The sequence below is a fragment of the Lissotriton helveticus genome, chromosome 10 (genome assembly GCF_964261635.1).
Source record: "Lissotriton helveticus chromosome 10, aLisHel1.1, whole genome shotgun sequence".
Taxonomy (NCBI): Eukaryota; Metazoa; Chordata; class Amphibia; order Caudata; family Salamandridae; genus Lissotriton; species Lissotriton helveticus.
The window spans coordinates 806,893,115-806,905,966 of NC_136071.1; the positions used below are offsets into that span (position 1 = coordinate 806,893,115).

Genomic DNA, 12,852 nt, shown 5'->3' on the forward strand with positions numbered 1-12,852 from the left:
CCCCATCTGATTAAACATACTATCAAACGAGACGGGTGTTGCATGAATTTGGCACCTATTGATCCTCCCAAGCCTTTTATGAAGATCTTGCTGCATCTTCAGGAACAAATTACGCTTAAGGTATTGCTGTTGGTCGACTGGGATTTCTGGAAACTATTTGCAAATCCTTTTAAAATAATTCATGTGAAAGAAGAGGTTATGCAGTGGTAGAAATGGGCCTTTTAAACACTGTAACATCAGCCCTGAAGTTTGAGTCTCGAGGAACGATAGTGAGGAAGGTTCTTAAAACTCACTTAGGTAGCATTCTTGAGTGATACTTGAGGAATCCACCACTCACACTCACTCGTCTATCCAATAAACACCAATTAATATTCTCTCAACGTGAATTGTTGTTTTCTACTTTTTTCACTTTTCTCACTTAGGGCATCATGGATCATTATAACTCTTGTAAGTTGTAAAATTTAAATTATAGCGAAAGAAGGCTACGGATCCCAGTTTGAAGCCTTCCCGGGTAGGTTACAAGTATGTATTCAGTATCTACTCCATACTCTGAAACACAGAAAGTTTGGACTCTTTCATTAGTAAATATTTTATTGAGCAGCTCGTTATGAAACTACCCTTGAACTTTTGCTAGAAGTTTAGATGTAATCCACTCTTCGGAAGGAGCCAATCTTTGGGCTCATGGCGCCCCAGTCGCTGTACCTCCGGTACTCCCCGGGTCGCAGGTAGTACTGACGTCCTCTATAGTTGGGCTCTTCAAAGAAAACCCAGTGCCCGTCGTTGACGTGGCAGGAGTGGACATCATTGAAGTGGAACCTGTCATAAACGTTTGGGCAGTCTTCCGTGAAGTCCATCATCTGTCCTCCGAAGTCACCCTTCTCGTACAGCCTGATCCTGAAGGAGCCTCTATGCTGTGATAGGAAACAGAGAAACAAAAAAAGGCCCAATTCAGAAATGTTAATGGGTCAAAAGCAGAATACGTGGCGGCCAGATCAACTTAGATATGTCTATTCCACCATCTTGTGTGTTGATTTGACCTACTAGCAATTTTTTGGGCATATCCTTTTCCCTCTCACTTTAGCTACAGGAAAGGTGGGGCAGAGTTTGCACAAGGTCAGAAGAGAAACAAGCAACTAAAGAGGGGGGGGGGGGTCAGAACAAACAAATCGGCCTTTATTTTTCTTCATTCACCTGTGGCAGATGTGTATAAGAAAATGTTTGCGGGGAGGACACACTACAAAAAAATGACTGTCTGTATGTTATCAGGAGGACAATGGAGAGTGGTGCCAGACAAGTGTCATTGGAATGTTAGTGAAAAGGTTAGTACAGTATATCATGGGAGAGTGATAAATGTGATCTACTGTAACTTTAGTGAATCATTCTGCTTTGTATTACATAAGTATTCATTACAGTATTACATATCTATTGTGAATTGTATTTGTGAACAAGTTGAGCAATTATTGATTTGGAGACAAATGAGCTCAACTATCACTGACCAATAGCGAGCACTGGGAGCTAGTAAAAAAGACGCATGATCCAGAACAAACGGGTTTTGAAAGTTGGTTCTCCCAAGGCTCTGACCTTGGTCTGGGACTCTTCAAACTATTCACTTTTCTAAATGGAATGTAAGATAATGAGGGGGAATAACATTGCACATTAATACAGTACTGCCAGAGTTGCTGGCCACTGTATAGGACTGGAGGAAGGTGCTCAGAAATAGCTATTCATTGAAAGAGACATGGCACAAATCCCCAGCATAAGAAGTACATTAAATAGTTAAAAAGGCAGATAGGGAGAATCGATGGTACCGAGACAACCAGCATGAAGCTAGAGATCTAATAGCGTCTGTGATGTCTTCATAGGGTAGGTAGAGTATCCCGGTAGGTCTAGCACTGTGGCGCCACAATACTGCACACTGAAATATTCTGTCCTAAAGATCTTTTACAAAAATATGGGCCAACCAAAATTAATAATAGAACATGATATTTATGTCAGACAATATTTCTGAATGACATTCTACAAACAGCCAGCCAAGAAGTCTTTATCAGCATTACCTCCTATCTCCACAGAGTATTCTGTTTAGTTTTTTTGTTTAAGGACTTTCAGGAGAAAATAGGCATAATATATAGTAGTGTTGCCCGTTTTAGTTGTGACCAATATGATAATTGTATATATTGTGCAAATCATGTGACATTAATACATTATTTGTGTTTTTTTGGGCTAAACAAATATAGACTAAAGTATACCAAAAAGTGATGGATGGAATACTCAAATGAAACTCAGCCACTGGCACTCATGCGGGCCACATCCCAGTCCATCTTTATTTTGCACATAAAACCTCCTCAGTTGAACCCAGTCATATGCAAATTATTCTTGATCCTGCACCAACGGGGAGAGTTCAGCCTGAACTGCCAGGGCAGTTCCTCCTGAACAAGAACACAAGCAACCCAGGACATGTTTCGCTCTAGTTAGGGCTCATCTGCCAGGTATAGCTTGGTTCCATGACACAGTGTGTATGGGACTCATGTCTGGACATACCCATCTGATTTAGGGTGACAAACGAAAGTATACAAAAAATTGATGGAAGTAATTCTTACACTAATCTCAGCCACTGGCAATCACTCGGCCCACATCCCAGCCCAAACTGAGATCTCATGGTGGGCGAAAAACGATGGATTGCAATGCAGCCACAAGCGATTGCCAGTTGCTGAGATTAATTGAAGCATTCCATCCATCACGCTGTATTACTGAGCAATCTGACTTTTGAAACAATAATGTTACTAATGACTGTACAGCTCATTTATTTGATAGCTAATTTGTTTCATATTGGTACATTTCAACTTACTTCTGGGATCATTCGACAGGACCTGATGGAGTCATTGTATCCCATCCATCGCTGGTAATCAGGGTACTCCCCCCTCTTCAGATAGTACTGATGCCCCATGTAGTTGGGGTGCTCGTAGACCATCCAGCAGCCGCTATGGACCTTCAAGGAGTTGCAGCGGTTGAAGTAGGAGTGCAGGTCGGCAGAGTCAGAGTTGCACTCATAACAGCGCCCGCTGAAGTTCCTGTCCTCGTAGAAGGTGATCTGGAGAAGAACGGGAGATGATTCGTTTATACATTGTGTTATGAACAGCCACGGCCGGTGCAGGTAAGAGCGGTGGGACCAAGTGGGGGGGATTTCGATCGACGATGACGAGGGAAAATTCAATCAATAGTTAATTTTCCCTCGTCAGCGTCCATTGAAATTCTTCAATATAAATGAAATACAATTAATTCAAAGAAAAATTCCCCAGGGATCTTACATAACTTTTATTGCTATCTCTTTCACAGCAGAAGTAAAGATGGTTAACTTCTATCAGATGAGTTTTGAAAATTGTGAATGCAAATTCGGATAGTTTGAATTTCAATTCCTATTGCATCCACAAAAATCTGCCTTCAAGGGTCTTCTAGGTCCAGAAAGAACCAGTCTGGTTCTACGACTCACCTTAAATTTCAGCTTAGGGGCATGTGCAGATTCCCCTCGCTCACCATCGAGTCAGCTCATTTATCCCACCCATTTAATGGAATATTCTGCTGGAATTCCGTTTAATATTATGCTTACTGTTTTTTTTAAACATTCTTCAGATCCAAAGCTAAAACAATTATTCTGCCCACTACTTGCAAATCATCAGGAAATACAAGCCACTGTCCTAAGCTAAGTCATTAAAGAAAGCTCTTGAAACTGTTTTCTTTTCATTGGCTGTGATTTAATAAACCTTCCTCAAAATCTGTTTTTAGGTGTTACGGGTGCTTGACGCTTGAAGGTCAGAATATTGTTGACAAATATATTGTGCCAAAACTTTGTTTATAAAAATATTGTCCAGTTGGGTATTTTTTTTAATGAATAAATCCAGTGTGCAATTTTGTTTGCGAACAATACTTATGTCACAATATTTACTTTAGGTGATATTCAGACTACGATATTCTAGTTCCACACCTATTCCTGACAGTCTTTGTTTGGGAAATGGCCCAGTGCTTAATTTGAGCTAGTAGTTTCAGGTGCTCAGCACTGGCACTTAACTGGTTTTTGGTGCTGGGCATGCACTTAATTGTCAACACTGCACTTAGGGCAGTCTGCCACGTGGTGGGGCTGCACATCTAATTTAGAGATGAGCAGAACAAATGGTTATTTATGAATATAAAAGGCATTACAAATTGCTAATACCTGCCTCCCCAGCCATTCCCATACCTGCCAACTTGAACAAAATTCTCACCATGTGAGGAGGGGGCAGGGCCTTGGAGGGGGCAGGACCTCCTGCCAAGAAGTACTTAAGGAGCACTTTTGAACCCCACCCTGTTCCCAAGCCCCCTCCTCTCAAAAAAATAAAGCTTGCTGAGGCTGGTAGCGATGTACTAGTGTTTCTTTACACCCCTTAATGGACGTCCCCAGTTTAAAGACTCGGACAACGAGCATCCCTATTTACAGTAGTTTCCAGCTCGTTTTCCCTGCCACCGTGTGATATCGGCTCCTCACCAGGTGAGTATGTAATGGAAGCCGATATCATGTGAGTTGGCAGGTATGCATTCCTTTAGCTTTGGGGACCTGGAATAATCTGAACTGTCTGACTTGCAGGCGAGAGAGATGGTTAGCAGTTGTTTTGGCAATGATAACAGGGGCAGTGGGTGGGGCAAACTGCAGTGGCCTCCTGATCAGGGCCCTGCCACTTAATATTTTACAGATTAAGCACTGAAGTCTCCCCCCTTCTGATATTGTCCATAGATCGATATGGTCACTCAAATAGCTTCCTTTGATTTTTGCTCAAGTAAGGGCCCTATTATGTAATAGGTTCATAATGTCAAATTAAAAATTGCTCGTTGCCTGGCACAGAGAAGGACCACACGGTGTGATTCATCCACTCTTTCTGTCTGCCACATCCTTCTCATGCGCCCTCTGCTTACTTTTAGGCGCTCATATTTGTCAGCACCTTTGTCAATGGGCCCTTATCACAAAGTTTCCCCGTGAAGAATGTTAAGAGGCTGCAAGTAGCATGAAGGGCAGCACTGGGTCAACACAGAGATGAGCACCTGTTTTTATGCGCTTGCCGTGTCTACAGTGAAACGATTTAACCTGATATTTCTGTAAGTTAGAACATTATTCACACTCATAGACCACAGAAAACCCAGCAAAGACAGATGAACCTGGAGGGCGTAAAGTGGATTAATTTAACTCGATATTTCTCTCAGTTAGTGCTTTATTTCCAAAAAGAAAGCAGTATTATCTGAAAATAAAGCACTAGCACAGAGAAATATCCGGTTAAAGGAAATCACTTTACATCTTGCAGGTGCATAAAACAGGCCCCGGTCTGAACTGCGCCAGAAAAGGCCATCATTTGACGTCCCCGTATTTTGAAATGTAAGTATCGAAACCCTGATCAATAACCACGAATTCTTTTTTAATGACACTCTCAGGATCTATATATTCTCTGTGGGAAACCCCTTCCCTTTAATGCACTTTCTTGCTCGTGATAAAGTTTATCTATTCACTTCTTAGTAGCCTCTATCAATATGAAATCAATAACCATAAATCAAAAATACTTATAGCCGCTCTAAATGTGGTCTTACCTTTCCCATGTTGGCTCGTGGTGGATGTGACACCCCCTGCTCACAGGGCCGGCCCTTATATACACGCAGGGACAGGAGAATTGCAAGCTCAACAGACTTCGGCTTTCTGTCAGGGACACGAATAGTTCTTTCCATTCTCTGTGGTCATGGCGGATCCCCATGCGATGGGTCTGACTAGTCTTTCTTTTGTTCCTCTTTTGTTGCTAGAGAGAGGAGAAGGGTCATGGCATTGTCAGTAAAGACCTGCAGCACAACACTGGCCTGCCACGGCTAACAATGACATATGCTGAAAACGTTTTATTAGCTGCTGACTTGGGCATTCACCAGGGGCGGCAGGTAGCATGGTTGAAAGAGAAAAAGCAAGCAATTCATACGTTTTGCTGAAACGCTTCCCTCGCCCAATGACTGTTATCCCTTTCACCTCTGTTATACAAGGCTAGCACGGAAATAAAATGAGATAATAAGTGTAGACTTTTTTCAGAGGTGTGGCTATCACAAGCCCTGATATGCACTTTTAAAATAATATAGGTCAATTAGCCTCCCCTCAAATTTACAACAGATGGATTTATTCATTATTTGACACTAAGAATAGATCTTTAATTCACATGTTTTTAAATACAGAATTTGATCTGGTGTTATATTCATAGGCAACCAGTCAGAGGGAAATCCCTGGGTACACACTTACGTATGGACTTACTATACTTCCATACCCATCTATCTAAGCATTCATACGCCAGCAGGAACAAACAAATCAAAACGTTATAATGGCAAAAAGTTAATTTCCACACTAAAATTGAACGTTCACAATCTTTTTAATAAAAACAAATATAAAAGAAGATTTACACAAAATAACAAATTACAATTTCAAAGAACAATCTTTGAACAGTTACAATAAAAACAAATGTTCATAACAATTTATTACATACATGGGCAAGTTTAAATTAAATCTAAACAAGGAAATCATCTAAAAACAAATATAACAGGCAGATATATCATTGAATCACAAAAAAGAAACAACCCCCTACACACTGTGGCCTTCTAATTCCTTTGCCACTGCTAATTTCTGGATCCAATGGTCCTTAGTTAATATAAAAGTGCCGTCAATAGTACCATTAATATATGCGTATCTATTGCTCACTGGACCCTACTTAGATTCTATGCAAGAAAGGAATGCGTCGACGCGTTTCGGTGCAGAAAACAATAGATACTGTAGCACCTTCTTCAGGACTGCCGTTTCTTTGGGGTCACCGGCTTCAATGACTATTGCTTAACACCCTTTCTGTAAATACATGGGGAGAAAAGCAAGGTATCACTACTTTGGAATGGTTCGTGACACAATCACTTGATCTGCAACTCTTACCACATTGATACATATGTTTATGCAAAAGTCTGATGTCTGACACTCTTGTATCATATTGTTGTTTTAGTTTATCTCTATTATCCCCCTCTAACAGATATCTTGGATCATAAGTTTACTATACATATCGGATCTTGCCGGGCATGGGGACCCACCTTCCCCCTTAGGACATATGATATCAATCTGTATAGTTCATACATTATATCCCAAACATTTATTTATACGAGTGTTATCCCTCCGTTTCCATTTTAGTGTGGAAATAGGTAAGGGTATGAAGGTCCTGCTATATACATTGTCTGATGTTGGAGGGTCATAACTCTCATCTAAGCTTGACATATCCCACTCAAGCACACTCTTACCATATAGATGTAAGTCAGAGCACCGCTGTGGGTGTTTCGTTTAGTCTCGGATCGTGACTTCTAGCAAAAGGTGAAGTTCTTCCTAGTGCGGGCACAAAGGGCACTATCAGTACCTCTATTCCTTTTACCCCACCCCTTTTGAAAGCCTGAAAATTAGGGCCATTTACCTCTTCGCAAATATAGAGCAGGAAGATAGAAGACCTCTCCTCTTCCTTATAGGTATGTGAGGGTACTTCCACTCTTCTTGTCCGTCTGTGTATGTATCTATTTAAACAAAGGGTGTCACATTAGACATTGTACTATTCAGGACTATATCCCCCATCTGTTTGTGAGGTTGTTAAATCTAACAGTTCCTCTATTCCTTTTACCCTTTTTAGAGCCTGAGAATTAGGGCCATTTACCTCTTCGCAAATATAGAGCAGGAAGGTAGGAGACCTCTCCTCTTTCTTATAGGTATGTGAGGGTACTTCCACTCTTCTTATCCGTCTGTATATGTATCTATTTAAACAAAGGGTGCCACATTTTAGACATTGCACTATTAAGGGCTATACCCCCCATCTGTTTAACAGGTTGTTCAATCTGACAGTTATGTAGGTAAAGGTCAAATTTTATCCTCTTATATTCATGGGAACATTATATAAACATCTCATAGCTAGCATCCGCTACAGCGAATTACTTCACGCCTAAAGAAATTGCAGTTTACCTCAACATATCATATCTACTCAGAATTACATGATTCACAGATTCACATAAAGAGGATATGACACGCAAATGATCACAACTGCAGTTGAAAAGGTTAGTCATCTAACCAGGGAACGCATTTTATTCAGCTTAGAGGTGTATTTGCAGAGTAGTGGAGAAAAGGGGCGTGGCCTCCGACTACCTCTCAGCAATCTCAGTGTGTAGAGGTTACTGGAGGGAAAAGGAGTTCCTGTTGGCCCCTAAGGGCCCAGAGCAGCCAAGGGGACTTCACCCCACAACCAGCAGTGTGCCAGGAGGCACGTTTCTATAGTGGTGGAAAAAAGAGGGCGGACCATACCAGCGAGTTGATTGTGTTTTTTTTGTTTGTTTCCCAAAGGGAAGGGGAGCTGCGAGCCCCCATTCACTGGGCTGATTTCCGCCCCGGAGACCACATCTCCCTGGGACAGGCATGTTAAAAATGGGGAGAGGGATCTGGGTGACCCCCTTCCCCAGGCCAATTTTGGCCCCAGAGACCCCAGCCCCTGCGGCCCAGCCTTTTCTGTTTTTTTTTTTTTAATAAAGGAAGGGGTCGAGCCCCCCTCCTCTGGGCCATTTTTAGCCGCAGGGACCACAACCATGCACTCAGCTTTTTCTTTTTTATAAAGAAAATGTTATTTAAAGGATGGGGGCTGAGTGGCCCTCCTCGTTAGCCAATTTGGGCCCTGGGGAACCCATCCCCCGGGACCTGCCCTTTTTTTAATATTATTTTCACAAAAAAATGTGAGGGGTCTGTGCTGCCCCTCTCCCGGGCTGATTTCAGCCCAGGAACACCATTACCCAGGGCCCGCCTGTAGTGTTGGTACCATGGTCCCACCTAGGGCACCCACGTTTTAAATGTTGGGGACAACAGGTGGAGACTCAAGGCCCCCGCAGTCCCTGCCTGTTTCCCGCCTCCTGCGGGAGCCAGCATTGCTTTGAGATCCAGGGAGCTGCTGAACGTGCTGATCCCTGGATCTCAAAGCAATTTGTCTGTTTTCCTGCTCGCTTGACAGCAAGAACGGAATCAGCCATGCTACTCTTTCAGCAAGCTGAAAGCAGAGTGCTTGCTATGGCTCGGCGGGAGTGGTCCTCCCACCAAGCCATGGTAAACTGCGATATCCTGGAGGTGGGCACCCAGGGACATTGCTGGAGCCGGCCTGGGGGGTGGAGGTCCCAGAGCCATCTAGGGCTCCAGGAGCTCATTTCTTTATTTTAGTCCCGGGGAGGTGGTGGTCCCCAGGGTTGCAGAGTGCCACGTGGCCCCAACTTCAACTTTTTAGCATGTGCCCCAAGGACGTTGCCGGGGCTGCCGGGGGCGGGCGCGGGCACCCCTGCATGCATTATTAAAAAACTTGCGCGGAGGAGGTAGTGGTCCCCAATGTGCGGGCACATGAAACATACCCCGGGGAGGGGGCGGTCCCCGGGGCTTTAGGGATTCTAGAAGGGGGCCTGTGCGCCCTTCTTACATATCTACACATGCACCAGGGACCTGGTCCGCCCGGGGACGACAATAAATACAGTGCGGAAGCCCACACATCATTCCTTTTACATTTTTGGTCGAATCTGTGGATCCTGCAGAACATTAAAAAAATATCTGTTTTTTTGGGCCCTGGGGGTCCCAGTGGGGCACCCCCAAGAGGCCTAGGGGGCTACGGTATTTCTACCCTTCCCCCTTTTCTTTTTCTTTTACTTTTTTTTGTTTACTCGGTTCAACGAGTCCCAAGATGGCTGCCATCACCTTTGTTGTAGTGTTCGCAGCTAATCACATTTCAGTAGGGTCTCAGTAGGCTGTTGGCTCCCAGATATATAAACTTTTAAAACTTAAATATCTCTGAAACTACTGAATGGATTTACACCACAGCACAAAAAGCATGCTTTATGGACCAACATCTAGCTTTCTGCCAAATTTGGTGTAATTCCGTTCAGCAGTATGGGCTGTAGTCATGTTCGAAAAATGAGAAATCCCTATAGATATAACATGGGGAAAACACGTTTTGGGACCCCATCCAACTCCCTTCCAAAACAGTCAGCTCTTTTTGCACTCGTGGAGTTTCCTCAGTAGGTAGGGCGACTGCAGTGGGTCATGCTCCCCATTTTTGAACATGATGTCACATGACCATTTTTTCAGAATACAAATTCTATAATGCTTTTGTACTGTTTGTAATTTCTTTACGCACTTTGCATTTGTTAAACTTCTTACCTGTGAGCAAAGCGATAGCCGAAACGCGTAAGGTAAATAAATGCTGTTTTCTTCATGATGGGCCTTGCATCTTTTGTTGGTCCGGGCTTGTGTTGGTGAGCTGCTCCATGCTCACTGTCTCTTGAGGCCACCCTGAAGGGTTGGGCGCTCAGTGGACTTGGAGACTTTATTTGGCATCAAAATGGGGAGCATGACCCACTGCAGTCGCCCTACCTACTGAGGAAACGCCACAAGTGCAAAAAGAGCTGACTGTTTTGGAAGGGAGTCGGATGGGAGAACATCCCATATTCCGACAGCTCTGAGTAAAACGGCTGATTCAGAGACCTAGGCTGAATGTGAGCACTTGCAGAATAAATATTGAAGGAAAACACATGCCTGCGGGACTGTAATACCACTATAATGATGCAGGTACTAAAAGAATTAATGGTAAAAAACATGCGAAGTGAGGATCAATTACGATTCCATTGTAAAGAACTTACGAACAGTTCAAAGGCATTATGGGATTTGTATTCTGGAAAAATGGTCATGTGACATCATGTTCAAAAAGTAAGCACAACGCACTTTGCATTTGTTAAACTTCTTACCTGTGAGCAAGGCGAAAGTCGAAACGCGTACGTTTACAGAAGATTAGTGCTGCTGTTTTCTAAATAAATGCTGTTTTCTCTGAGATGGGCCTCGCAAATATATATATATATATATATATATATATATATATATATATATTTACACACCACTGTTCGCCGATCCCCCAGCCACTCGATGGCGGCGGGCTCGAGTGAGGAGGCGATCCTCTAAAATTCGTCACACCAACTTTTCAATGTCAAAAGAAGAAAACTCGATCCGCTCATTCCATAAGCGTGATGATTTTATTTAAACAAGCAAAATGGTCACAAACGCCCCAAGGTGTATTGAGAAATCAGTGGGTGTATGAGTGCCTGTATGAATGATTCAGTGGGTGTGAGACTAACTGTATATCTCAGTGATTAAGTGTCTCAGTGAATGTATGGATGAGTGATTAAGTTGTGTTAATGTCTGTATCAGTCTGTCAGTGGTGTCTAAGTGGCAGTATGGGTTGGTGGGTGGGCACGTGAATAGCTGTATGGGTGATTGATTGGTTGTCTGAGAACCTGTATGGGTGTTTGAAGGTCTGTGTGGGTGCGTGAGAGGGTGTGTGACTGCCTGTATGGATGAGTGAGTGGGTGAGTCAATGGCCGTATGAGTTTGAGAGTGCATCTGTAAGTGGCTATATGGGTGACTGAGTGTGTGTATGGCTGTGTTGATGAGTGAATGGCTGTTTCAGTGGTATATTGGTGAGTAACTGCATATGTGGAAGGCAGTATAGGTAAGTGTTGGAGTATATGAGTGACTGTATGTGTGAGTGAGTGATTGTGAGAGCTGCTGAATGAGTGAGTGTGTGCTTGTGTCACTGACTGTATAGGTGAATGAGAATGTGTTAGTGTCTGTATGACTAAGTGAATGGGGGATGTGTACAATTATATAGGTGAGTAAGTAGCTGTGTGATTGACTCTCTGGGTGACTGAGTAGGTGTGTGAGTGGCTCTATGGGTGACTGACAGTGTGTGAGTGGCGGTATGGGTGTATGAGTGGATATATCATTGGCTGTATTAGTAAGTGAGTTGGTGTATGAGTGGCTGTATGGGTGACTGAGTGGATGTGTGAATAGACCAATGAATCAGAGAGTGGGTGTGTAAGCACTCTTATGGGTGTGTCAATGGTTTTGAGAATGGTAGTGTTGAAGTTGGAGTGGGTGTATGAAAGGTTATATTGGGGTGTGAGCGTGTGCGATCTGTAGATGATGTCATCAGGAATGTCATTTAAGATGTCCTCAGTGATGTCACTGACCATGTCATGAGTGATGTAACATGTGAGGCCATAAGCAGTGCATTTCGGGGCACAAGTTATAGTTAGCTCAGATAACTATAACTGCTGACTTTTGTTAGCCTAACTATAATGTCTCTGTAACCTTTGGTTTTTTCAGTGAATTTCTAAGGTGTAAAAAAAAAATATCAATTTCCTAATTATAACATGCCTGTAACCTTTGGTTTTTTCACTGAATTTGTGAGGTTTTTTAAATGATAATTCTGAACTATAATGTCCCTGTAACCTTTGGTTTTTACAATGTATTATAAGGTTTTTTTAAATTCTATTTTAATTGTAACATCCATTTCTTTTAAGTGAGCCCGTAAGATTTTCGTATTTTCTTTCTAAAATTGTATATTGTATAATATATTCATATTATATACCACAAATGTTTTGATTTGGTATCTGTATATCGGAAAGTACATTAACCCCTTCGCTGCTAGGCCTTTTTCCCACCTGTGCTAAGCCTTTTTTTGCTATTTGGGGTCGTTCACGCTTGGGCCCCTGTAACTTGTTATCCACATAAGGTATCCACCCCAAATTTATGTCCTTTTCTTCCAACATCTTGAGGATTCTAAAGGTACCCATGGAATGTGGATTCCCCTGGAGGGGACTGAGTAATTGGCCAAAAAGTGCTGCAGAAGAAAGTGATTCATTTTTTCCCTACAAACGGTATCAATAAAGGGCTGGTGGTGCTAAAATCACCATCTTCTTAGCTTTCAGGAACAGGAA

General features: G+C 42.7%; 1 protein-coding gene across 1 annotated transcript; it reads right to left on the reverse strand.

Annotated features, from left to right (window-relative positions):
• Window positions 1–573: 573 nt before the first annotated feature.
• Window positions 574–5,663, reverse strand: LOC144785493 (gamma-crystallin-3-like). Its single transcript, XM_078664362.1, has 3 exons — window positions 5,605–5,663; window positions 2,846–3,088; window positions 574–911 (listed from the first exon to the last, which is right to left on the reverse strand). Exons 1-3 carry the CDS (start codon window positions 5,611–5,613, stop codon window positions 639–641), a joined length of 525 nt encoding a protein of 174 aa, XP_078520488.1. The 5' UTR covers window positions 5,614–5,663; the 3' UTR covers window positions 574–638.
• Window positions 5,664–12,852: the final 7,189 nt, after the last annotated feature.

Bases quoted from the DNA above. Each gene is read 5' to 3' on its own strand.
- LOC144785493 (XM_078664362.1), bottom strand. The intron at 912-2,845 runs GTAAGTTGAAAT...TTCCTATCACAG, and splicing joins CCTGTCGAATGATCCCAGAA to CATAGAGGCTCCTTCAGGAT.